Source organism: Peromyscus leucopus, chromosome 7 (assembly GCF_004664715.2).
Source record: "Peromyscus leucopus breed LL Stock chromosome 7, UCI_PerLeu_2.1, whole genome shotgun sequence".
Classification (NCBI taxonomy): domain Eukaryota; kingdom Metazoa; phylum Chordata; class Mammalia; order Rodentia; family Cricetidae; genus Peromyscus; species Peromyscus leucopus.
This window is the reverse complement of record NC_051069.1, coordinates 84,075,886-84,103,625: the sequence shown is the minus strand read 5'-3', so window position 1 is coordinate 84,103,625 and position 27,740 is coordinate 84,075,886. Positions and strand designations below refer to the sequence as shown.

The window sequence follows — 27,740 nt, the reverse complement described above, 5'->3', positions numbered from 1 at the left end:
TTTATTAAAACTATGTAATCTGGGCTGGGCAGTGGTGGCACACATCTTTAATCCCAGCACTTGGGAGACACAGGCAGGTGGATCTCTGTGAATTCGAGGCCAGCCTGGGCTACAGAGTGAGTTCCAGGAAAGGCGCCAAAGCTATACAGAGATACCCTGTCTCAAAAAACAAACAAACAAACAAACAAAAAAACTCAAAACAAAAGACCCAACAAAACAAAAAAACAACTATGTAATCCTCAGACATTGGAGGAGTATGAAAGAAAATAAAATTAGGCTTGAATAAAACTTCTCATTGCCCCATGCTAATGTATAAAGATAGTCATTATTAACTCTTGCTACTAGAATGGCTTGCACACATAATACTGTCTTACAAAAGTGAGGGAAGGATGTTCACTCTTGGGAAGAAATTAGGATAGTCCAAGATGCTGATACTGTTCTTCAGGAGTTAGTTGAGAATTAGTTACAAAATCAGATAAAATGCTTCATTTTGAAATGATTTAATATTTGTAAACTTTAAGAAGCCACATAAATATAAGCATTTATTTTCCCTTAGGTTTTTCAGAGAATTCTTTCTTTTACCCCTGCCAACTGGCCTTTAAACAATCTCCATATTGTCAGCAATAGTGATACTTGCATGATCCTAGTGTGTGGGAAGCTGAGGCAGGAAGAGTGTGCGTCCTATGGCAATATTGAACATGGGGTAGTCTGTGTCTCAGCAACAACCAAAATAATTATAATAAATACTAAAAGTAGGGGGGAAATCTCCATGTATCTGTTCTCCCTACACAGTAATAATAACCTTTGAAGATCTTATCTGGCAAGGACTGTGCATCACACACTCACAGTGCTGGTTTGGTTAGAATGGCCTTTTTTGGTAGATAGCTGGGTTTGTTGGTTTTGTTTTGTTTTGTTTTTTTGTTTTCCTACAGCTGGTGTTTTAATATTCTTAACACACTGAAATATGTCAGCCAGGTGAAATAATGAGCATGACTTGTGGCTTGTGTGTTAGCCTTCCTTTTATTGCTGGGTAATTTCATATTTAATATGTAATTTCCCCAACAGTTTTAATGTACACTATGTGATATGTCCACAGATTTCCATGGGACAGATGTTACAAGATTTTGGGAAATTTCTGGGGATGTTCCTTCTTGTTCTGTTCTCCTTCACAATTGGACTGACACAACTCTATGACAAGGGCTACACCCCCAAAGAGCAGAAGGACTGTGTTGGCATCTTCTGTGAACAACAAAGCAATGACACCTTCCACTCGTGAGTCTCCTCAGGTTTTACCAGATGGACTTCCTGCTCCTAAGTTCTGTATGGGTTAGTCATTACACGAATGGAGCTCCAGTTGTTCTTTAAAAAAATCTTCTTTAAATGTCTGCAAGCTTTAACAAATGTTCATTTTTCATCATCTTTACCTAAAGGATTTTCAGTAGTAGATCCAAGTCATTACATGTTTCTTCTCTACTGAAATATATCTGAACAGAACTCTTGACAAATTTACACTCTTAGCACTTTGGAAAATTCTTTTATCCATCCCATATATTAGAATGTTCTGCATCTCTGCCCCCAAACTATTAAATACCTGTAGCAACTGTTGGTCGCTGGTACAACCCAGAGCATTCATTCATGTTCTTGAGAGGTCACTAGAATTGAGAATCATTCGAACTCAAGGGCCAGTACCGCAGTGGGTCATAAAGAATGGTACCGCCACTATAAAGTAGACAGAACACCTGCCCTCAGGTTCCTTTTCCAGTGCTGGGGATCTAAGCCAGGGTTCTGTGTGTGCTTAGCAAGTGCTAACCACCAAAGCTACATCCCCAATCTTACTCTCCTCATCTTAATAAAATACAGAGGAGTATGCACTGCACATTTGTTGTGTTTGTATGATGTGCCACAATTCTTTAGGTACTTTGTGTGTCCTCTCATTTAAAGACTAAGATTTCTGGGCAGGCCAGGATAAATGGATAAAGGGATGAGCATGTAGGACCATGCTGTCTGATTTGGGGCTTTTGCAATTTAGAATTATCTAAAGGTTGAAGCAAAGAACCGACACAATATAACTAGATACCTCATGGACTGCTGTGTTGAGACTGGAAAGGACACAAAAAAATTAACTAGGAATAATATTTTTGAATGTGTTTCCTCATTTAAAATAAGACTTTAGGGTCTGGAAAGATGACTCTGTGGTTAAGAGTACTTACTGTTCTTGTAGAGGACCTGGGTTTGGTTTCCAGCACCCACCTGATGGTCACAACTATAACTCCAGTTCCAGGGGATCTGGTGCCCTCTTCTGACCTCTGTGGCCTCCTGCATGCATGTGATGCACACACATACACTCATGCACACACACATAAAACAAAAATAACATTTAAAATATGACTGTACGTACTGTGAAAATAAAAATCAAACAATAAAATTATTTTATAATGTATTATACAAGAATTATTAATGGCTCTTATGTATAATTTTATATAAATGCATTATCTCTGTTCTTGCTAATTAATTTCCTTTTTAACCACAATGTTCTTGCCCTTCCAGGTTCATTGGCACCTGCTTTGCTTTGTTCTGGTACATCTTCTCCTTAGCACACGTGGCCATCTTTGTCACAAGGTTTAGCTATGGAGAAGAGCTGCAGTCCTTTGTTGGAGCCGTGATCGTTGGAACTTACAACGTCGTGGTTGTTATTGTGCTTACAAAGCTGCTAGTGGCCATGCTTCACAAAAGCTTTCAGTTGATAGCAGTAAGTGTTCTTTCAAAGACTTATATTCTCTCCAAATCATATGAGATATATGAAATCAAATAACTGAAGATTACATAATTGAGGAATAATATTTTTAAATTAAACACAGATTTTAAAATATAATGTTTAATAATTGCACATCTTTGACCAGTTTTTTATATGTAAAGTGTGATGACGTTTAGACAGTTTTAATCAATATCTCCCCAAACCTGCCAATATGCATTCATGTTTGTGTGTGTGTTCTTCTTCTGTCCTGCTTTTTACTGCCTCACAGAATCATGAGGATAAAGAGTGGAAGTTTGCTCGAGCAAAGCTATGGCTTAGCTACTTTGATGACAAGTGTACACTACCCCCTCCTTTCAACATTATTCCTTCACCAAAGACTATCTGCTACATGATCAGTAGCCTCAGTAAGTGGGTTTGCTCTCACACGTCGAAAGGCAAGGTCAAACGGCAGAACAGTTTAAAGGTGAGAAATTAGAGGTTTGAATTGCACCACAGTTTTACAGTTGCTAATTGCACTTTTAGGTCTTTTTTTTGAGATGGAGTCTCACTATTTACATAGACATAGCTGCCATGGAATCTGCTGTGTAGACCAGGCTGGCTTCAGTTTGCAGCAGTCCTCCTCTGTCTGCCTACCGTGGGCTGGGAGGATGGGTGTGTGCCACCATGCCTAGCTTAGATGTTTGTTGCAGGATATTTGATCACACTGTGACCCTGAGAGATTGCATTATTTGCTGGAAAACCTGTTTCTAGTTGTGGTGTGCCTCAGCCCTGGCATATACCTTAATTCCAAGAGCTTTCTGCTTGAACATTGTAAATACGATTAAATAAGGTTAACCATAGGTCAAGAGGCAGAGCAAGCCAGTTGACAGGAAACAAGCATAGGATGATTAAGAAAAAACCGTAGAGAGTAAGAGGGAATCAGGAGGGTGGATAGAGGAACACACAGGAAGTAAAAGGGAGGGTGTTCTGTTTGAGACTGTGTAGGAGAAGGTGGGAGGCTTCTGGGATGTCAGCTGAGGAGGAAGGTCATCTGGGTGCTTTCCCTGCCTCTCTGAGCTAGCAGGGTTTCACCCCAGCATCTGGCTTCTGAGTCTTCTTTGGTAAAATCAAATATTTGAGATTCTGTTAAAAACAACAGATGTTTCTTTAAGCACAAATATGAAGGTTTGATAAGGCTATCCTGAGGTGTTTTCTACTGTGCCCCTAACGCATGCTATAGTATCTAATATAAAAATTCAATGAATAATTGAGAATAAGAAATAAAGCTAAGAATTTTAAGGTTGGTTTTGGTTCTTTTCTTAGTTTTCAAGTTTCCCTAGCACATGAACTCTTATCCCATAGTCATTCATTATAGATTTAAAGAACAACAATTAATTCATAGCATTTTTAGGTCTTGAAAGTTACTCAGTATATTTCTTATTCAGTGCATGCTGCTTATAAATCAAGGATTGGTAAGTTTCCTAAAAGACCAGACAGTAAATATTTTATACTTTGAAAGCCAAACAAAACAAAAAACACCATCTAAGAAGTTATATAAAAGAAAAAATTTCCAAAAAACTTACAAATGAAATTAAAAATATAACAATAAATAACAGTTACTGTAATAAGTTACTAGGGAAAACAGAATTCCCTGTAATAGGATTAAAACTTTGCTTAATTAGAGTTAAAAATCAAGTTGTCCATTATAAAATTGATTATAGATATTCATCTGTAAAACCATTCTTAGCTCACAAGGTAAGAAAGACAGAAAGTGGGCTTGGGGTGGTAGTTTATGACTCTCTGTTGTAGACTGGGCATTACTAAACTTTTTCAATAAAATTGGCCTAAAGGAGAGTGAATGAAACAGATACACAGGCTATATTGTTAAACATGTACTGACTATGATTTTTACCAAAGAAAACTGTCCTCTAAATGCATTGAAAGTGTGCATTTGTGAGTATATTTAAAATTTACCTCATTTAAATATTGTCTCTGAGGCTAGAGAATGCCTTGATGGTAGACATTTGCCTAGCATACATGTGGCCCTCAGCACACTCCTCAGTTCTGCAAATCCATATGTATATATGAGTGTGTATACATGTTTTCTTACACGTACATTGTTCTGCTGTCGTTCTTACCACGGGACTGCTTGTTTTGAAGGAGTGGAGAAACTTGAAACAAAAGAGAGATGAGAACTACCAGAAGGTGATGTGCTGTCTGGTGCATCGTTACCTGACGTCCATGCGACAGAAGATGCAGAGCACAGACCAGGCAACCGTGGAGAATCTCAATGAACTGCGCCAAGATCTGTCGAAATTCCGAAATGAAATAAGGGATTTGCTTGGCTTTCGGACTTCTAAATATGCTATGTTTTATCCAAGAAATTAATCATTTTCTAAATCTTGTAGAAATAATTTTCCATAACAAATCTGAGATTGTATTTGCATACCTTACAACTACACTAATAAGATATATATGGACATAAACAATTACACAAAAGCCATTCTCTAAATATTTATAGCATAAATCTATGTCATGTAAAATATGTATATAGAGTTAGTTTTTTAAAACCTGTCTGTGGCTTTTTGTAGAAGTGAAACAGAACAAGTAAACGGGTTTGTTAGCATGCAATTTTTTTTCTTAGTTCGTTAGTGCTTAAAATTTGTAATATTTAAGAGGGGCAGCTATCAGTGTACACATTGCCCACTCCCTTTTATAAAATGAAGATTAGCAAATGCAGCTACCTTAAGAGACACTTGAAATGTAGAGTTCATGGTGTTTAAAATCTCTGGTTTTAGGAGTTCACATAGAGTTCAGTATTTATTGTTTAAGAGTATAGTTTTATCTAAAATACCCTATTTTTTTCTTTTGTTATAATCTTAAGCAACAAAGAAAAGTCTCTAAATATTTGAATTTAAGTCGGTCTTGTGGTGCATGGCTTTAATCCCAGCACTTGGGAGGCAGAGGCAGGTGGATCTCTGAGTTCAAGGCCAGCCTGGTCTGCAGAGTGAGTTCTAGGACAGCCAGGGCTACACAGAGAAACCCTGTCTCAAAAAACAAAACATTATTTAGTTCTATCAGTCTAAATCTACCTTGTTTTTTGTTGTGTATTATATTTACTCTTACATGGTTATAATAATTTTATATTTTATATTTTGTTTTTTTGACTTACTATTTTAAGTATAGTTCTCTGTATTGATGTAGTTCATATATTTAAATATTTATAGAAGTCTGTGATTTTTGAAAAATAGTAGACATCTTTTAGCCATAGAATATTTGTTCATATTTATGCATTTGCAAAGTTACTTCTCTAGGCATTTGGTTAGTTTTAACTTTTTCTTCTAACTTTTCAGGTTTGAGTAAGTTACAAAGTATAAGCTGCTTGCCTTCATGTGTGGTCACAGTGGGCTTGGCTGGAGAGCATCAGGGGCTTTGAAAAAAGCTGCTTTAAGTTCAAATGAAGGTTCTGGAGCTCTTTTTCGAAGTGTTTACCTTCTAGAAAAGTGACTTCGTGCTTGCTGCTTGAGATGTAAAGCATTGTTTTTCAGTTTGAAAATAAAAGGTATATCTGACCTGTTCTGGTGTTGAGGTAAGGGTGTAGCTGAAGCCTTCCCAGCCATTGCATCGGCTCATGCAGCATGTTCACTGAGGAGTACGCGTTTACTTTCTTAGCTGAGTCTCAGTTGGCATTGAGGGCGCACAGGGTGCAGGCAGCCCTTGGCCCGTGAGCACCACCTACTCAGGGGGCGTCTGAGTAGTCTAGTGTTAGGTTTCATCTTGCTTTTCACATTTGTTTTTGATGTTCAAGTTTAAGTCTTCCCTCTTTCGGGCAAATTCTTATAAAAATGTTTATTGTAAAGTTATATATTTTGTCTACAATGGAATTATGCACTTCCCTATTGGGATTTTACATCAGGATTTTTAGTCATTCTAAAAAATATACTTAATTATTAAAAAAAATCTATAGAGTGCCTATTGTGTGCATGAATTACTGATGAGGTATATTTTGAATGACAGCATATTGTAAGAAAAAAGGTGAATAAAATTTGATATTAGATTATAAATTGATAGAGCTTTAGCATTTTACTTAGTATTATTTGCTTTTATTTTTTAATTATTTTGTGTGTGTGAATATTTTGCCTCTTTGTATATTTGTTTACCATGCATGTGCTTGGTACTCACAGATGCCAGAAGGAACTGGAGCAACCGACAGTTGAGAGTTGCCTTGTGACTGCTGGGAATTGAACCTGGGTCCTTTGGAAGAGCAGCCAGTGCTCTTAACCAGTGAGCCATCTCTCCAGCCTCTCATCTGCTTTTTAGTTTGAGATACAGGGATGGCAAGATGGCTCAGTGGGGAAGGTGCTTACCACCAGGCCTTGCACCCACATAGAGGAGAGACTCACCCAAGCTGTCCTCTGACATCCACATGCATGCTGTGCCACAAAGCGTCCACACTCACACACACACAGTATACATTTTTTTGTTTTGTTTTGTTTTTTTTGTTTTTGTTTTTTCGAGACAGGGTTTCTCTGTGTAGCTTTGCGCCTGTCCTGGAACTCACTTGGTAGCCCAGGCTGGCCTCTAACTCACAGAGATCCGCCTGCCTCTGCCTCCCGAGTGCTGGGATTAAAGGCGTGCGCCACCACCGCCCGGCTTCACAATATACATTTTTAATTGAGATATAATTCATATGCATCTATGAAATTTAGTATTTTTAAAATTTATAGTCACAAAGGCCTAAAAGGTAAAATACCAACATCAGATACTTTTAGCAACACTTCCCACTTCTGAAGTAATTACACTTAACTGTTAGCTGTTTCCTAGGATAACATATTTTAAATTAATATATCCATACAAAGATCTGTATGTGACCATTCAAGAGAACTTTATTCATTGTCCCAAACTGAAAACAACTGAAAGCCTTTCAGCTAGGGAATAATAAATAAATTATGTATTTATATAGTATAAATCTAGAATAACAGGCTGTGTCCAAGTTCAGGCAGAGGGACAAAGCTGCTGGGAGAGTTACAAGCATGTGTGCCGTGTGTGTGCACACGCACACACTTGTATATAAGGGTCTGACATTGCACTCGTTGGATTGTTGGGCAGGTTCTGTTGTCCTGGCATCCAGTGTTAGAAGTCCCTGGGGTAGCAGCTAGGAAGGAAAGGCAGAGATCCAAAGAAGACAGCCAAGACCAGCCGGCACCATGAAGAGGGATTCTGATGAACGGTACTTCCTGTGTCTCCGGCCTTGTATCCTGTGGCAATACTGAGGCCTTTTGCCATTGCCTTTGGAAGTGTGTTGGTAAACAATCACAGATGCTGAAGGAGGAGCAAAGAAAGGTGCTGCTGCCCCACATCATCAGGATGAATCAGCACATGTGAGTTAGAAAAGTCCAGTGGAAAGAACAAAAGAACTGCTGTGTCACTCTTCAGATCTCACACCCTGATTGGAAGCACACAAAGAGAATTCTGGGAAATGAAGTTAGTCCTAGGCAAGTTAACACGTAAAGCCACCACAAATACAGACTGGGGACACTTGCATGGATGAATCTTAAAAAGTGAAAAAAGCTCATCACAAAGACTATAGACTGCACACTCCACCATGTAACATTATACAAGATAAAAATGTTAGAACGGAAGTTAAGTCATCGGTTCCCAGGATCTGCTAAAGGAAACTACACCTTTATTTAAAGTGCTGAGTTTTAAGCGGGGCCTGGTGGCAGACCTGTAATCTCAATGTTCAGGAAGATGAGGCAGGAAGATTTCAGGGTTCTAAGCCAACCTTGACAACAGAGTGTACTGCAGACTAGCCACAACTACATAGTGAACCCCTGCTTTGAACTGTGAATTTTAATGTGTTAGGATTATGTTTGTGTCAACCTGATGAGAAATAAATTATGTTTAGCGGATTAAAAGAGTTAAGAGTAGTGGCGCACGCCTTTAATCCCAGCTGGCAGAGGCAGGCGGATCTCAGGAGGCAGCCAGAGGCCAGCCTGGGCTACAAAGTGAGTTCCAGGAAAGGCTCAAAGCTACACAGAGAAACCCAGCTCGAAAAACCAAAAAAAAAAAAAAAAAAACAGGTGCCTGGCGGTGGTGGCGCATGCCTTTAATCCCAGCACTGGGAGACAGAGACATGTGGATCTCTGAGTTCGAGGCCAGCCTGGGCTACAGAGTGAGTTCCAGGAAAGACTCCAAAGCTACAGAGAGAAACCCTGTCTCAAAAAAAAAAAAAAAGAAAGAAAAAGAAAACAACAGGTATCTTACCATTTGCTACAGCAGAGGAATCTGTGCTCTGTAGCAGGAAAGACTTGCTGTTTGGATCCACCAGCAGCATGGTAGTAGGGAGCTCACAGATGATCGCCATAGGAACAGTACTTTTCTTTTTTTTTTTTTTTTTTTTGGTTTTTCGAGACAGGGTTTCTCTGTGTAGCTTTGCGCCTTTCCTGGAACTCACTTTGGAGACCAGGCTGGCCTCGAACTCACAGAGATCCGCCTGCCTCTGCCTCCCGAGTGCTGGAATTAAAGGCGTGCGCCACCACCGCCCGGCCGGAACAGTACTTTTCAAAATGAGTTTTACTATCTAGGTAGTCTGCTTTTTCACACACACTGGAATGATCAATTTCTAAACAAAAACCAAGTTGACATTCTGATTGGAATTACATTAAATCTAGAGACTAACTTGGAGAGAATTTACATTTTAGCAATGACTTTCAGTCCACCAACATAGCACACCTGTGTATTTATTCAGGTTTTCTTAGCAATATTCAGTAATTTCTAGCACTAGAATCCAGAGGGATTTCATTTTAATGATTAAAAATATGAAGATTCTGTTGCGCATGTGTTTGGGGAATTGTCTCCCTGTGGGGAACTAAGCAGGCCCTCCTGGCTTCCTACAGTTCCAGTGACAAACCAGTTTGGTCCATTCAAGTTCACCGTGGGAAGACAGTTCATTAGGCTCACCGACAGAACAATGGATGAAGGTTAGAGGCAGGAACGTGGGTGACCTTAAAGCTTCCTCACTGGAAATTCTGCACTCAACGTGGATGGTGACTGCCCCATGGCTGCAGAGATGGAGCCCCTTCCCTACCCTTCCCCAGCCTGTATGCTCTAGCCCTTTCCAGAGACCTGAGGCCAAGTGCAGTTAGGGTAGAATTGCATAAAACTGATTGGGGTGGCTGGATACCCAGCTGAGAGTTCAGTGACCGCTTCCAGCCCCTCCTATAAGGGGGTGTCAACAGTCAGCAAGCCCAGTGTGTGCACCACTGTGCTGCTCCAATGGAGATCTGTACTTGATCATAATTAGTAACTTGTGCAAATTTCACTCACATTACAATTTTTCCTAAAAGTAGAGGTTGTGAATTAATTGATCAGGAGAGGGACACATATAACCAAATACTAATCATTGTTAGTCTTTGATTAAAAGATAAAACTGGAAATGTTTTTTGTCTCATCTCTAATGGATACATACTGTCCCTTCCTAGTCAAGGGGATTTTTTTGTCCTAAGACTTTTTTGTAGCTAGAGTTTTCCTGCCTTGCCCACAGTCAGGGCAAATCTTTGTCACCCGCCAGTCCCACAGCCACTCAGACCCAACCAAGTAAACACAGAGACTTATATTGCTTACAAACTGTATGGCTGTGGCAGGCTTCTTGCTAACTGTTCTTATAGCTCAAATTAATCCATTTCCATAAATCTATACCTTGCCACGTGGCTGGTGGCTTACTGGCATCTTCACATGCTGCTGGTCATGGCGGTGACTGGCAGGGTCTCTCTGCCTCAGCCTTCCGCTTCCCAGAATTCTCTCTCCTTGTCCCACCTACTTCCTGCCTGGCCATTGGCCAATCAGTGTTTTATTTATTGACCAATCAGAGCAATTTGACATACAGACCATCCGACAGCACTTTTTTTTGTGTGTGTTTTTTTTGAGATGGGATTTCTCTGTGTAGTCCTGTCCATCCTGGAACTCACTTTGTAGAACAGACTGGCCTCAAACTCAGAGATTTGCCTGCCTCTGCCTACCAAGTGCTGGAATTAAAGGTATGAAACCACAATGCCTGGCGATTCCTAAGACTTTTAAATTATTGTTTTCCCCAGTGCATTTCTAAAATACTAAATAATCTTAGATCGCGAGCCTTGGAAAGTAAACCAACCAGGCCTAATTCAGAATTAAACTAACAAGGGCTGAGGAAATGGCTTAATTGGTAAAGCGCTTGCCATGTAAGCCTGAGGTCCCGAGTTCAATCCTCAGCACCCACCTATGGTCTCAGTGATAGAGGCAGAGACAAAAACCCCTGAGGCTTGCTGGCCAGCTAGTCCTGTTGAATGGATGAGGACCAAGTTCAGGTTTCTCAAGTTGGGAAACTTGGAAGATGGTTCAGTGGGTCCAATGCTTGGTATGCAAACAGGAGGACATGGCTTCAGATCCTCAGCACCCACATAAAAGCCAAATGTGGGAGTGTAAACCTGTAACCCTAGCACTTGGGGATTGAAAAATGTGGACCATTCTCTGGCCAGCCAGTCTGGCTAATGTAGCAGTCTAGGCTTGGTAAGACAGCCTGTCTCAGAAAATAACACAGAGGATGCTGGAGAAAGAGACTGTGAGTTGACTTCTGTCTCACCTCCATACATGCCTGATCAGGAAAACAACAACACACACACACTATATATACATATACACACACATATACATATACATATATATATATTAGCAATTAAACATACCTAATGTCAACTTCTGGCCTCCCCATGCATGTGCGAACATGAACACATACACAAAGAGAAAAACCACACTGAGGAAATATCAGGGGTAATGGCTGCTCTGAATTTCTCACAAGGAAGTCAATGTTCACTTTCTAGTTTTACCCTCCCACCGTGTGTAAACATACTGTTTCTAGAGGATATTCTTAGAAGACTTTCTCTTTTATTTGATAATTTCACATTACTTCCTTTATTCTGCTTTTATTTGCATTTGAAGATGAACACCAGCCACACCATGCAAAAACTGGGAAATGTTTTATATTTGTATGCTTTAAAATAGCCATTTTCAAGAGACATGATTTCTGATGCATATTAAATTATAGAAACAGCAGGCTTATTTATATAGGATATAAACACATTTTCTAAAATGTGTCCTAGGCCATCAAAATTATGGGCAAGCTTCATTCTCTTCATCCTGCAATTAGTAATTAATTCATTCTCTGCTTTCCTCCACCAGGAATGTTATTTAAGGGGGTGGGAAATGGCTCAGCAGGCAAAAGCCCTTGATGACTTGAGTCAGATCCCCAGAATCCACAAAAAAGCTGGCCCAGCCACTGTGGTATGTGTTCATAAAGCCCAGCATTCTTACGGGGACAGGCGACTTCCCCTGGACGCTCACTCACACTAGATAGCTGCAGAGTCAGAGAAGAGAGCCCCTGCTTCATCAATGTTTTTATCCCTTGCTGGACTCTGCATGCTACAATAATGAGCTGCCAGGCAAGATCTAACAATAGCAATTCTATGGGAGTAACCTTGGTCACTTCTTGGAGTGGGTAGTGATTAATGCAGAGATGTATTACTGTTTAAAGTGCTGAGTATAAGCAACTGTGCATGCTCAGCCCTAAACGGGACATTATCTGTCTCCAACCACACACACACAGGACTCAGAATATTGTGGAAAAGGGGGGTAGAAAGAATGTAAGGATCCTCCTAAGGATGAGGAAAAGTTCTGGAAATGCTGTCCCTCTGTCACACATGAACTCAAAGCAGCTGTGGGTACCTACATGAGACCTGCATGAAATCAAAACAGTTCAAGTTCCAGCACAGGGGGGGCTGGAGAGATGGCTCAGCAGTTCAGAGCACTGGCTGCTTTTCCAGAGGACCCAGGTTCAATTCCCAGCACCACATGGCAGTTAACAACTGTCTGTAACTCCAGTTCCCTGGGATCTGACATCTTCATGCCAATGCACATAAATTATTTTTTAAAAATTCCTTGTGGAGGAGGAAAGACTCATGAGGTCCTACCTGATGAACTATTGGCAACTGATGATAACTGGAGGAAAGAGGGTCATTTTTGGTCAGGAGTATAGCCACTGGTGAGTTCCCCCTGCCTCGGTGGATGGCCTCGTGACCGTGTGCATATGGGCAGGACCCATTAGACTCAGCAGGTCGGGTTAGAAGTACACACAAATTATAAAAGGGGGACACGAAGTTGGGAGGGAGATGTGATGACAGTTTCCTGGAGGGAGTGAGGAGTGAATGTGACCAAGATATATTTATACAAGTATGAAATTCTCAAAGAAATAAAATTAGAAATCACTTCTAAACAAGGAGCTGAAGAGCGCCATGCTGGGCAAAATAAATCAATGCAGAGACACAAAAATAGAGGAAACCTGCCTCAAAGAAAGTAGAAGGGAAGTACCAATGCTCAGACTGTCCTCTGACCTCTGCAGACATGCACCTTCACACATGAATATGTGTACACACACGCATGAAAATACACATCAAAAAGGAATAGTAATCTACCCTTCGGGGCAAATTATCCTGTGTGAGTCAAAAAGATTGTCAAGGAGAAAAGTGCACAAGCTGTCTCAAATTGATTATGTGAGGTAAGTCAGCATGTTTTAAAACTCTTTGTCCTCCACCCCCACTTCATTTTGATGGAAATAGCAAGCAGTTGCATTCTCTATAATGTTTGTTTTAATACAGATATTTTCTTTTCTTTGTAAGCTGTGCGACTAATTAAGCACAGGGTGGAACAATTTTCTTCTCCCCTCTGTATTCTCAACTTTAGTATGGCATTAATGTTGAATGGCACAGATTTGTTGAGTGGAAATTTTCCATTATTTATGTGTGTAAAGATTCCAGGGATAGCATATAATTAGATACTTCATATTGAACTGGAAAAAAAACTTTGATAATCTCTTTTAATTTAGTGGATGAAAAGCTAGCATTTTGATTAATTTGTCAATTGTATAACTCACTTGAGATCCTGAGCTCTATTGTCAACATTGGGCAAGACACATAGAAAAGTATTACTTTTTAAAATGAATTTGTTCATTCACCTTAGCCGAGTGTGAGTGGTCAGTGAGGTAGTTAAGACACTTAGGAAAACCCCATTAGCCTCAGACAATACAAGCCAGACCAGGAGGGACCAGAGTGCTCAGAGGGGAGAGGCTGGTTGTCTTAGTTACTTTTCTACTTCTGTGAAGAGACACCATGAATGAAGCAACTTATTTATTTATTTTTTTTAAAAGGCATTTAATTGGAGCTTGCTTAGAGTTTCAGAAGGTGAGTCCATGACCTCCACGGCAGGGAGCATGGTGGCAGGCAGGCAGGCATGGTGCTGGAGCAGTAACTGAGAGCTTAAATTTTATCTGCAGGCAGCAGGTAGAAAGAGACAGAGACAGAGACACAGAGACTAGGTCTGTTGTGGGCTCTTGAAACCTCAAAGCCCCTAGTGACACACCTCCTTCAACAAGGCCACACCTCCTAATCCTTCCTAAACAGTTCTACCAACTGGGAACCAAACATTCAAATATACGAGCCTATGGGGCCATTCTCGTTCAAACCACCACACTGGTTCATCTTCTTTCTATGCCACTTTTCACCTGTTTGATTTGGATGTAAACAATATGGACACATTTCAAGACCATAAAGGGTCTCAGAAAGGATTCTACCTGCCTTTCTCATTCTACTGATACCCTGCAGTTCTTTGGGGAATACACTGTGCGTGAGAATCCAAGTGTTTTCTCTCCTCATCCAGGAGGCTCTTCCTTGCATTATGTAACCACTGACATTATTTTTTTAGATGAGTCAGATGTATAAAGTCTTAGCTTGTAAATTTTCCTAATAGGTTTTTATTCTTAAAAGCTCTGTCTCCAAAATCTAATTAAATCTCACCATCAGGAAACCATAGACATCCTTCAAGTAAAAGACAATAATTCTAGTTCATATTTAAGCAAATGTTAGCCTTTTGAAGCTACTTTGCTTTTGAAAGGAAAAACAAATGACAAAGAAAAATATCAATAATTTTAATTATAACATTAAAATGTCTCTGTAAAAATTTCTGCACTTGATCTCAGCCAAAAGACAGACAAGGGATTTATTTCCATGTATGTTCCAAAACTCCTCTGAATACAACACAGTCTGACTATGTAGTGCCTGTGTCTCGAGACCCCAGAGCAAGACCACCAGAGAGCCGATATCTGATGCAAAACACAGGGGTTTATTGATAACAAGCAAGCCCGACCTTGGTCCATGTCCAACATCTGACACAGTGGGTGGAGGAGGAGGACCCTGAGCTTTCAGGGTGAGGGGTTTTTAAAGGGAAAAACCACAAATAGGGCGGTACAAGCCTTGGCGTAATATGACTGGGTAAGGGTACGTAACCTCTGAATTTACTGGTTGGGTGTTACAGTTACCATTTTTGGGCAGGCCTGGACAAGTCCCAGGCTTTGTCCTTGAGCTGCCATGGAGGCTGGCTAGACTCGCACATTCACATTGACCCATGCACATAGTTCTAAGTTGGTGAGAGGTCCCAGACAGTAAACAACTGGCTGAACCTTGAGAGGTCAGAGTATGTGCAGAAAGGGAACTAATGGAAGGACTATGTTTTTTGTTCATGGCCCTCCCAGAAACTGCTTGCTCAAGTCTCAAGAAACTGAAATTGAGGCCTGATCTCTGAGAGAAGACTGAGCAGCCTGTTATAGAGTCTGCTTGGTCTTTTCAACTACAGCTCTGAACACCTGTGTATACTTCCATGCTGACACAATCATAGGTTCCACCAGCCAGCCAAGGTGTCGCATGCATGCAGTCTCAATACTCAGAAGTCTGAAGCAAAAGATCTGGAGTTTAAATCCAACCTAAGCTACATAGCAAGTTGCAGGCAAGCCTGGACTACATAGTCAGACCCTGTGTTAAAACGGAGCAAGAGGGTTTAAGAGAGTATGGCACTTAAGACTTTTAATGATAAAACACAATATATTAAATATTTTGTCCTGAAGTTAGAGCCTATTTTTATATCTAAAACAAACACGTGAGACCCTTATTTTTAATTACATTTTATTTATTATTTAGCGTAGACATGTGTGCACATGTGTGTTTGTGTGTGATGGGCACACATGCCATAGTGTGCATGCAGAGGTCAGAGGCCAATTTGCAGGAGTCAGTTCTCTCTGTCCACTATGAGTTTTAGAGATCCAACTCTCGTGGTTCATTTGATGATGTCTCTTCCTGCTGAGCCATCTCACCAATTCTCCTTTTAATGATAAAATAACTCTTACTTCTTATCTACCTGCAAGTTTCCCCAACTGAGTTTTTATTTGGATAGCATATCATCTTTGCCTTGTACTAATCTTATTTCTTCCTTTTCAGTCTTTGCACCATACATTTCATTTCTTCCCTCACTACACCGCCTAGATCCTCCAGTACAATTTTTAATAACCACTTGACCGTTAGTCTTAAATGCTTTTAGTAGTTCACCACGAGGTTTGCCAAAGGGCTCCCTGTGACACTGGTGACATTTTCTTCTAATCACAGGTTGCTCAAGGTTTATTTTTGACACACACACAAATTGTGGAATCAGATTGATGGCTTTCTGCATCATTAAGGACAGGACCTAGGATTGCGGCTGCGCACCACCATGCCTGGTTTATGCTGGGGGCCACCCCCAAGGCTTTGTGCTAGGCAACCTCTCAACCAGTGGAACTCTATGCCCAGTCTCATCTCATTTGTTACCTAGCAATTCGATAATACGGTTTGTCAGCTTTGTTGCTAGGCAAACTTGCTTTTGGTTAAAAACATAAACTCTGATTGGCAAATGAACCATAAACAAACTGGGACTATCTAGTGAGGAACCAGAACTTTGGGCTTTCCCAAGCACCTAGGGGCTGCGCCTCTTGCACTGTGGGATGGAGCTTTTCTGAAGATAAATCCTTTGGCTGAGATGTCCACACTCACCTGATGTGACTATTGTCTCCTTTTCAATTCAACAACAATTAGGAAAGCCAAAGTAAAAATAGCAAAGGATAGCTATGAACACGTGTATTATAGAATATGTATCTTGTGTATATATCTCTTCTGAGGAGAATGGTACCAAAAAAGACGTGTAGAGTTCTTGGGAGTCTGAGTGTCCAGTTAAACCAAAACTCATAGTGCAGTGACTTTACCCAAGTGACTTTTCACATGTTGAAAGCATTCCTGGGCTAAGCCCTACTTGGTCGCCATCTGTTCGCTTGATGGATTTTGTTTGGTAATGTTTTGTTTAGAGCTTTTGCACATATGTTCCTAAATGAACTAAATCAGACTGGATATTTCCCTGGTGCCTACTGTCTGCTAAACTTTAGAAGGTTTTAATCTCACAGAAAGTGCTCCTGTTCTTTCCTTGTGTACACTCTGGGGTAGTTTGTGTTAGGACAGTTCTTGCTCCTTAGATGTCTGATAAACTTTCCAAGTAAAACTAATGGGGTTTGGAGTTTCTTTGAAGGGAGATTTTTAAAATACTTACTGGATGTCTTCTGCGGTTGTAGTATTATAAGATTTTTTTTTCTACTTAAGTCTGTGTTGCTAGGCACCCCGTCCTCTTCCCAGGAATTTCACTTTCCCTCATTTCATACATGTAGGCATAAAGAGCTCATAATGCCATCATATTATCATCGCTTTGTTGGGAGACAGACAGACAGACAGACAGAGACTATGGAGGAAGTGAGTGTGTTATGTGGCCTGTTTCTTGACTGAAGTGACATTCCTTGCTTCCACCTTCAGGTGAGCACAATTGTGCCCGGAACTCTTATTACTACTAAATCATCTCTAATACCTGAGAAAAGTCCCCTTTTACTCATAAAATTGTTTTTACCTGGTTCTCTTTTTAAAAACTGTATCTTTATTTTATTTTACACGTATGGGTAATTTACTGCATGTACATCTATGCACCACATGCATGCAGTGCCCAAAAAGACCAGACGAGGGTGTCAAATTCCTCAGAACTGGACTTAACAGATGGTTGTGAGCCACCGTGGCTGGGGATTGAACCTGGGTCCTCTGGAAGAGCAGTCAGTGCTTTTAGCCACTGGGCCATCTCTCCAGCCCCTACTCTTTACTACTTTTTATGTTTAATTTTGGCAGAGTTTTCTGAGCTATATTAGTTGTTTCAAAGAGGAAACTTTTAGCTTTGATAACTTCGTCTGGAATTTGTAACTAGTTTTTGACTCAGTTTCTGTTCTGAGTGTGTTTCTCCTCTAGTTGGGTGTGTTGTGTATGTGTTTGCATGTGTGCACATGTGTGCATGTGTGGGTACAGACCATAGACCAAGAATGAGTGTCTTTCTCATTTACTCTGCACTTTATTTCTTTGAGGGTCTTTAACTGAACCTGGAGCTCAGATTCAGCTGGTTTCTAACAAGCGCTATGATTTCTGCCTGACTCAGTTTCCCCAGCCTCCCTATTTAGAAGTATTGCATTTGTAGTGCTGGGCTTACAGTTGTGGCATGTGGCTTTCTTGTGGGTACTGGGGTTCCAGACTCAGGTCCTGGCAGATTCTTTAATGGTAGCCCCCCTCCACTCCCAACCCGGCCCCACCCTCCCTACCTCTTAGGCTATTGGTTTGCTTGCTTGAGTTTTGAGGTAGAGTCTCTCCATGTAGTCCTTGCTTGCCCGGAACTCACTTTGTAGACCAGGCTGGCCTCAAACTCCTAAGAGCTCTGCCTGCCTCTGCCTCCTGCGTGCTGGGATCGAAAGCAAGCACCACCATGCCTGGGTGTCTTGCCTTTTAAAATTTTACTGTTTTTCTCTTACTAACTTTTTAGTTCGTGTCCTTCATGAAATTAGACAATTTAAAATAGGTTGTTTTTTGTTTGTTTGTTTTTAAGATTTACTTATTCTATGTATTGCTATGGGATGGTCTTTCTGTGTTCTGTGAATATGTTGTTGCCATTGGTTAATAAAGAAGTTGCTTTGGCCTATGGCAAGACACGTTATGGCCAAGTGGGAAGTCCAAGCAAAGAATCAGGGAAAAGAGAGGTGGAGTGAGAGATGCCAGCCCACTGCCAACATGCCAACAGACTGGTAACACCATGACCACATGGCAATACACAGATTAATCAAAATGCGTTAACTTAAGATAAAAGTAGCAAGTAGCCTGAGCCACAGAAGGACAAACATGGTATGTACTCACTCATAAGTAGATACTAGAAAGCAAAGAATAACCAGACTGCGACCCGCAGCTCCAGAGAAGCTAGCTAACAAGGAGGACCCTAAGAGGGATGCATGGATTGCTCTGGGAAGGGGAAATAGATGAGATTTCCATGAGTAAACTGGGGATGGGGGGAGCAAGGGAGGGTAGGGGATGGGGGATGAGAACATAAGGGAACGGAATGGTTGAGTTGGAACAGGGATGGAGTGGGAGAGCAATGAAAAAGATAACACGATAGAGGGAGACAACATGGGGATAGGGAGAAACCGGGTGTTAGGGAAGTTCCCAGGAATCCACAAAGGATGACCCCAGCTTAGACTACTCGCAATAGTGGAGACAGTTCCTGAACTGGTTCACCCCAGTAATACCCCAACTGTCACCATGGAGCCTTCATCCAGTAACTCATGGAAGCAGATGCAGAGATCCACAGCCAAGCACCAGGCCAGTCTCCCCAAGTCCAGTCGAAGAGAGGGAAGAGGGATTCTATGAGCAAGGGGCATCAAGATCATGATGGGGAAACCTGCAGAGACAACCAAACCAAACTAGTGGGCACTCATGTAATATAGACCATCACCTGTGGAGCCTCCAAAGGACTGGATTAGGCCCTCTGCATAAGCAAGACAGTCGTGTAGCTTGATCTGCTTAAGGGCCCCCTGGCAGTAGGATCAGGATCCATCTTTGACGCAGGAGCTGCCTTTTTGGAGCCCACTACCTGTGGTGGGACACACCTTGCACGGTCTTGAGGCAGAGGGAGGGGCTTGGTCTTGCCTCTACTGAATGTATCAGACTCTACTGACTCCCCATGGGAGGGCTTACCTTCTTGTAGGAGGGAATGGGGGTTGGGTTTGAGGGGGAAGGTTGAAGGGGTGGGAGGAGGGAAGAGAGGTGATCTGTGATTGGTATATAAAATGAATTAAAAATTTTTCTTAAAAAAAAAGAAATGAGAAAAAATAAAGAAGCCTGAGTCATAGACCATACAGTTTGTAATTAATATTAAACCTCTGACTGGTTATTTGGGTACCTGGCTACAATTTATATGGTGCTCTATCTGCATGTACATCTGCATGCCAGAAGAGGGCATCAAATCCTATTATAGATGATTGTGAGCCACCTTGGTTGCTGGGAATTGAACTCAGGTCCTCTGGAAGAGCTGCCAATGCTCTTAACCACTGAGCCATCTCTCCAGCCCCCAAAATTATAAAATTTAAAGTGTTTAGTTGTTTTTAGAATTTTTATTTTGTTATGTTATTTAACAGCATATTTCTTACTTTCCAGTAAAAGATTCTATTATTGTTGTTGTTATTTTTGTTTTGTTTTTTGGCACTGATGTCTAATTATTCACTGTTGCTGGGGAAAGGTATCCATATGACATAGTCTTTAAAATTTGCTTCATGGTACATTAAGTGGGAAAGTTTAAAAATTCTATACATAGGCTGGTGAGGTGGGTCAGTGGATAAATGTGTCTACTGCAACTCCCTCCGTTTATAACCAAGAAAACTGAAATTCTGTCTGAATAAATGATTTTATAACAGGAGTTAGAACAGTTGCTGGTGGTCGGCCTGATTGTCTCTGTTTTCAATAACGGGAGTAGAAAGAGCAGCCGGTGTGGGAATTATGGACCCTTGGCAGTAGTGTTCTGTCAGGGCTTCCAATGGAACAAGTAGCTCGGATTACTGTTCCCAGTTTTTCCTGCCTGTGACTCCAGACCCCACTCAGAGTCTTTGCACTGGTAACACAAGAGACACTGGGACCATGACGCTGGTTCCACGCCGACAAGCTGTCCTAACACATCAGTAAGAAGGGGCTGCTGAGAGACCAGAGGGTGTGATCATCCCCATGTCCCTAAAGTGCATTCCTGACAGGATTCAATGAGCAGGCTCGGCTACCAGGTGGCGCTGTCCAGAGAAGCCACCACTCAGCTATTACAGGGGCCTCCAGCTCATCCTCCTCTTCAGCCAGGGGAGGCCTGGTGTTGATGGACAGACATCTCAACAGGAGCATTTAGAACAATTTCTGACCCTTCTGGCCGACTCCTATTAATCACTTTTAGACCTGATCGGCTGCCAAAACAGCTTTTCAACTTACATGAATAGTTTTCTGCCACAGAAGTGTTTGTCAGGTCAAGAACTGGGAATTACCATTTTTATCCAAAGTAAGAGTTTTCCTTATTTCCACAATTTTATTCCTACCATAGGCAACATTGTGACCCACGCCTTTGTTCATCCATAGTGTTCCTTTTTCACCCCCTTTCATAGCTCCTGGCCAGCAACTTCCTAGACGGCAGCCTGTCCCACCCATTGCAGGTAAGGCTGTCCCTTGAACAGTCCATCTCAGCTGCTATAGTCTGAGTCAATAAAATGGGTATGGACAGGGAAAGGGCCCCGGAGTTCACGGCTGAATGGTCAGGTTACCTTATTGCTTAGTCTAGCAAATGCAGGCCTAAATATTAGATCTTCGTACTAAATGCTTCAGGTGGGAAGGCGGCTTTCTCCTGGGGCAGGGGGAGCCTCTTCTGGTGACATTGTGAACACTGGGCTTAGAATTAGGACTCTGAGATGATTGTCCTGTCTCTGATGAGAAGTGTACTCTGAGGAAGTCTCTATACATACCTTCCATTTCAGAGACAATGAAGGAATTTGGACTGATCCCAGAGCGACTCCTTTCTGGGTTTGCAGGCAGAGGTCATTATTACATCATTCTCCTCCCTGGAACTCAGAGCGTCAACTCTAAACTGATACAATGAGAGCTGTATGTGTAAACGGCATCTTACTTCCTGTGAGAACAAGTGTACTGGCTGCCTTGTAATCACTTAAAATATTTTATTGAGCATTGATTTAAAAAATGCAAGAGAAACGTGTGACACCTCAGAGCAAATGCTTGAAGGTAACCAAATGTCATTATAAATATTGCACTTTATAAAATCCCTTTCATATCTTCCTACAACTCAATTCTAGAAAATCTTTCTACAGCGATGTATATGACAAGCTTCCAGCTGCCAGCGCTTCCTGCTGCCCCCTCTCAGGCAGGGGGTGGGAGGGTCCTCAGATATCTGCTCCTCACAGTGCAGGCTCAGAACTTCCACCAGCAACACTGGGGGGCTCACACATCCATCACGTGAGGATGAGCTTGGCCCCGTCTCTCAGAATGCTCAGCGTTAAACTGTATGGGCCTTCTCTCTGCGGGGAGGACAGATCTTTCAGAGGCGAGGAACAAGGGCAGCCGAGTGACGGGGCTCAGGCTAACACTGCTTGTTCTTCAGGGCGTTCATGGGTTTCTGGTTCTTATTCTTGAACATCTTGACAAAACTGTTTGGCATGATTTTGCCACGCCCATCATCGCCCACTTGTCCCATGATAATGTAATTTAGACCTAAAAGAAAGAGAATATAAAAATAAATGTTTTTTTTTCCTTCCTGTTCATGACTAAAGGCGTCCCTCCCCATCAGAAGTGGGCAACGTGTTAGCCTTGAGTCTCCGTCCCGACACCAGCCCCTCCCTGGAAAGGCCCATGACTTGCTCAGAGGCTGTCTCCTTCCCCGCTCTGCCTCTGAGCAGGGAAGAGACGACAGCTCCGTCCTTACCTCTTCTGAGAAGTGGGCACTGCTTGCAGACCACGGTCAGCTTGACACTCATGTTCTTGCCCGCCTGCTGAATGGCCAGGTTGCCCTCCCTGTAGATGCTGATGATTGAGACTGTGGCCAGCAAACTGCCACCTCGAGTGACCGTAGTGATGACTGTGCCCGCTAACACTGTAGAGGACAAGCGACGGTGAAGGCAAATCCAAACAGAGCTAACGTGATGTTCCTTCTTTTACGTGTCAGAAATGGAAATGGAGTGTCAAAGAGTTCTCAGAATTGGTCGCTAAAATGCAGGTTAGAAAATGATGGTGCAGCTATAAGGCCATGCTTGGGTGTTGGTTCCCAGGAGAAAAACCTAGCTGCTTTCCCAACTGCAATCTGTGGCTGAGATGGAGACCCTCTTAAAATGTTCTCTCTAGCATGTGGATAGATTGCCACTTAAAGGACAGAGTTATGAGCCTCACTTCTGAGTACTTAGCAGGCCTCTTTATCTCATTTAGAAAATCGAAGTAGAGAACTGAGCTATAACTTAAAACAAAGAACGAGCTGTGTACTTGGACTAGCACTCCCTAATATAACCAAAAACTGTCCCCGGGGAGTGTTTCCTTCCACAGCTGAGAACTCACTGTCCCTCAGTGATAATGTCTGGTCACTGTGCCATCTACGTGAGTCATAGACAGTAGGCTAAATCGAGTTTTAGACATAGGTAACAACGCCTCAGGGCAGTGTGAGCCCCCAGTGTTATATAATATACCACGCTCCTAAAATCAGAATTCCTAGCACACCTTATTTGATTCCTGGTGATGTAGACCCATTGCAAAATGTCAGTCTGTAGCCAAGGGAGATGGGGGGGACGACCTCCCAATGCACAGAAAGTCAATTCCTCTCTGGTCTCCCACAGAAGACTAACCCAGGTGTGGCTGCAGATGCACCTGGCAGTATTTGCTTACATTTCTATGCAGTCATTTGAACTCAGCATGAACACTGTAGTGAAATCCACCCCTTCCCTGCAAGCCAGTCCCTGGGCTGCGGAGGTACCACTTAGGGCACTGAAAACGAGCCAGAACGCTTGCTTTTGAGAACCTGGCTGCAGCATCTTTCTATTCCTGGTAAGATTAAATTTGGCATCTTTTGTTCTCAAGTGCTTTTCACAGTGATGCAAGTTTCTAATTGGGAAAATCCCTTAGAAACCCCAGGCACCTGAGTCCTGCCCCCTCAGGGTCCAGCTTACAAGAGCTTCAAATGGATGGCAGATTTTCACATTTTACCTGAGCACTTTGGAAACACATGGCTGAGAAGATGCTTACACTTCTTTTTGGGAGAGGCCAGCTTTTGAATGTGAGCTTAACTATTTAATGGACTTAAGCTGAATCCCAGATGTGAGAAAGTCGTTCTCGGTGGACGGAAAAAGAAACTATGATGGAAAGACTATACAAGCTTTTTCACGAAATCAGCCAGAATACACAGAGTAGCAGTGTCAGGTACAAAGAGTCAACTTACTAAACCGGTGTGGGAAAAGGGGGGCACTGTTTCTAAAGCTTATTCTTCTTGCTGTGAAGCCACACAGTTCAAAGATCACAGGTGGACACACTCTGGTGGACAGGACAATGGTGCCGTCGGTAAATGATTGGTGTTGCTGAACCACCACCAGACAAGTCATGGAGGGCCTCTGAGATTAAGCATGGTCTCAAGTTTCTCATTAGAGAGAAAGGCTGGTTTCTGTTTCTTACCAAAGTTGCTTGAACAATAATTGCTCTCCAGAGTCCCCATCCGTCTACACTTTTGCTGACACAAGGCCACAGTGGGTTTTAAACCTAATCCAAAGAAGAAATTCAAAGAACGGAGTCAGGGGATTCAGGAAAATGAATTCAAGTATAATTGGTGTTTATATCGGAATCTAGTCAGTTGAAATTACCGTTTATTTCTCTGAGCCACCAATCTACCACTGCAATGAAATAATTATGAACCACGCAAGAGAAATTCTTCATTCTATCAGCCACTGTTCTTTCTCACAGGAACTCAAAACTCTCTACTGAATTTTAAACCTGAGATCAAAGATAATCCAAATTCAGCCTCGTTCTCTTCTCTCTTTGTATCCGCGGTTCTCAATCTTCCGGATGCTGCGACCCTTTAATACAGTGCCTCATGTCGTGGTGACCCCCAGCCAAAAAATTATTTTTGCTGTTACTTCATAACTGTAATTTTGCTAGTTATGAATCATGATGTAAATATGATTTTGGGAGGCAGAGGGTTGGCAAGGGGTCATGACCCACAGTTTGAGGACCAATGCTTTCTACGAACCCCACACTATAACAGAATTGACCTGTGGGTCCAGCTTAGGGAAAACAATCAATCAAACAAACAAACAAACAAGAAAGCAGCACCACAAATCTGAACTGCCAGAACACAGGTTAATTCTTCACTAGAGGATTCTATGTTGTTCTCACAAGGGCAAGAGGAGTTTTCTTGGTGTAAATATGTAAACAATTCTTGCTTAAAATATGCAGCTATCCAGATGTCACTGGTGCAGGGACTTAGGGATGCTCCTCACATGTGAAGTGTTAGGTTTGACACCAGGAATCACTGAGTATTTATTTTGAACCCACTCTTGGCTTTAAGGATCTCAAGGGCTGAAATGTAACAACACAGTTATCAGTTCCATCCATCAAGAGTCACACGTTAAAAGTAAAATTAGACACAACCACAGTTGTTCTCAACTGGTGGCTAACTTTGTTCTGTGGGGGACATATGATGGTCGCAGGAACCATTTGTTCTAACTAGGGAGGCCACAATGGCATCTAGTTCACAGCTTAAACTGTGCATCTGTGCTGGCTGGGTTTTGTCACCCTGATATAAACTGAGACATATGTGGGAAAAGACAATCTTAACTGAGAAAACGCCTCCATAAGACTGGTACGTAGACGAGTCTGTAGGGCATTTTCCTGATTATAGGGCATTTTCCTGATTAATGATCACACACTGTGGGCGGTGCCGTCCCTGGGCTGGTGGTTCTGGGTTGTATAAGAAGGCAGGCTGAGCAAGTTTCAGAGCAAGTCAGTAAAGCAGCGCCCCTCGACGGCCTCTGTGCCAGTTCCTGTCCTGCCTTTCCTAGCTGTAAGAAGAAGTAAATTCTTTCCTCCCCAAATAGCTTTGGGTCGTGGCGTCTTAGCACAGCAACACAAACCCTAGACTGCGTTGCAGTTCACGTGGGGTCCTGTAAGTGAATGTGGGGATCACAAAGAGTTTGGCAACGCTCAAAGGTTCCTGAATGCACAATGGCAGGAGACTAATTCAGTTTCAGAGAACAGGCGTCTGGATCTGAGGTGTCCGCGGCGGGGCTGGCCTGTGCTGCACTGTGAGCTGCCGGCTCGGTTCTGAACACAGCACTCCGTTCAGCAGATGGTCGGGCCCCATCACACCAGCTGACACCAGCTGCCTGAAACACCTTGGCTCAGATTCCAGACTACTGCATGGGGGCAGCCGTCACATTTTGACTCTATTTACAAAGTTTCTCACCCTTACAGAAACACCGAAATTAGTTTCTCCAGGGGAGTCTCCCTGGGGAAACAAACTCTTCTTAAGGGTAGGCTGCATGCCCAGCAGTAGATGGCCAACAGAAAACAAACTCAACAGCATCTTTGGGTTGTCTCACAATGTTACGTCAGAGCATTTTTTTTTAACCTTACAGATCCTTTGTGTATATACTACAGCTTTGGTTTTTCATGATTTTGTTTTTTTATAGGATTCCTGTGTGTGTCTCTGAATCTATGTGTACTTCTTGTGCCTTTTCTTTGGCTTTTTTTTTTTTTTTAAAAGATTTATTGGGCTGGAGAGATGGCTCAGTGGTTAAGAGCACCGACTGCTCTTCCAGAGGTCCTGAGTTCAATTCCCAGCAACTACATTGGTGGCTCACAACCACTTGTAATGAGATCTGGTGCCCTCTTCTGGCCTGCAGGGACACATGCAGGCAGAATACTGTATACATAATAAATAAATAAATCTTTAAAAAAAAGATTTATTGATTGATTATGTCTACACTGGTCTGCCTGCATGTATGCCTGCACACAAGAAGAGGGCACCAGATCATATTATAGATGGTTATGAACCACCATGTGGTTGCTGGGAATTGAACTCAGGACCTCTGGAAGAGCAGCCTGTGATCTTAACCTCTGAGCCATCTCTCCAGCCCTGGCTCTTTTTCTTCAACATACTTGCTTTTTTAAATTCAGCAACATTTTAGTAGGAGGGATCCCTGTCATTTGTGCTCATTAGTTCTTTGTCAACTGTCAATTTGTGTCACAAGCTGGAGTCATTCGGGAAGTAAGACCCTCAATTGAGAAAATACCTTCATCAGATTGACTGTAGGCAAGTCTCTGGAGGCATGTTTTTCTTTTTCTTTATGTTATTTTAAGTGTATGTGAGTTTTGCCTGCATATATGTGTATACACCACATGTGTGCCTGGAGCCCAGGGAGGCCGGAAGAGGAGGTTGGACTCCCTGGAACTGGAGTTACAAAGAGTTGTAAGCCACCATGTGGTTGCTGGGAGTCTGACCCAGGACCCCTGGAAGAGCAGCCAGCACTCTTAACCTATGCGCCATCTAGCGTTTTTTTTTTTTTTTTTTTTTTTTTTTTTTTTCTCGATTAACGATTACATAGGAGGGCCCAGACCACTATGGGTAGTGCTGGGCAGGTGGTCCTGAGTTGTATTAAAAAACAAAACAAAACAAACAAACAAACAACAAGCTGAGGAGTCATGGGAAGCAAGTCAGTAAGCAGCGCTCCTCCAGGGTCTCTGCCTCAGTTTCTGCCTCCAGCTGCCTACCTTGAGTTCCTGCCCTGACTTCCCTCGGGGATGGACTGTTACCTAGAAGTGAAAGATGAAATAAACCCTTCCACCCCAAGCTGCTTTTGGTCAGTGCTTTATCGTGGTAACAGACAGCAAAGTGGGACATCACTGTTCCAGGGGTGCGAGGCTCATTGTGGCACCAAACTTCCCTAACAACTCAGAAAAACTCAGTAGCATCTTTCCAGATGAACTGTGGGAAACCAGCTCCTTTTCAGCCTGGGAACATCTGTTGGGAGTTGGGTGGGTGCCTCACTCGGCTGCTTCCTGTCTTTTGGCGCACCTCTGCCCTTTGCTCTTTGAGTCATAGGCTACCCCACTCCACCTACTGGTTTTTTGTTTACTCTTTGGGGGCCTGCCACCAGCTCCCACATAAATACAGAGAGACTTAGTCTTACTTAGGAATACCCGGCCTC

General features: G+C 42.3%; 2 protein-coding genes across 7 annotated transcripts in view; one reads left to right on the top strand and one right to left on the bottom strand.

Annotated features, from left to right (window-relative positions):
- Nucleotides 1-6,802, top strand: part of Trpc1 (transient receptor potential cation channel subfamily C member 1) — a 57,642-nt gene extending 50,840 nt beyond the window's left edge. For 3 of the 5 annotated variants that reach the window (XM_028866006.1, XM_028866005.1, XM_028866007.1), the window contains 4 exons: nt 1,097-1,272; nt 2,548-2,749; nt 3,024-3,218; nt 4,895-5,220. In XM_028866006.1, coding sequence (XP_028721839.1) covers nt 1,097-1,272; nt 2,548-2,749; nt 3,024-3,218; nt 4,895-5,122 — 801 coding nt within the window. In that variant the 3' untranslated portion in view covers nt 5,123-5,220. Of the gene's footprint in view, nt 1-1,096; nt 1,273-2,547; nt 2,750-3,023; nt 3,219-4,894 lie in introns of all 5 variants that reach the window. The other 2 variants (XM_028866004.2, XM_028866003.2) reach the window with 1 other exon arrangement.
- Nucleotides 6,803-21,705: 14,903 nt separating this feature from the next.
- Nucleotides 21,706-27,740, bottom strand: part of Pcolce2 (procollagen C-endopeptidase enhancer 2) — a 59,004-nt gene continuing 52,969 nt past the window's right edge. For both annotated transcript variants that reach the window (XM_037207846.1, XM_028866002.2), the window contains exons 7-9: nt 24,211-24,294; nt 22,484-22,651; nt 21,706-22,272 (exon numbers count right to left, since the gene is read on the bottom strand). In XM_037207846.1, the coding sequence (XP_037063741.1) occupies nt 22,142-22,272; nt 22,484-22,651; nt 24,211-24,294 (383 nt within the window). In that variant the 3' untranslated portion in view covers nt 21,706-22,141. The remainder of the gene's footprint in view (nt 22,273-22,483; nt 22,652-24,210; nt 24,295-27,740) is intronic.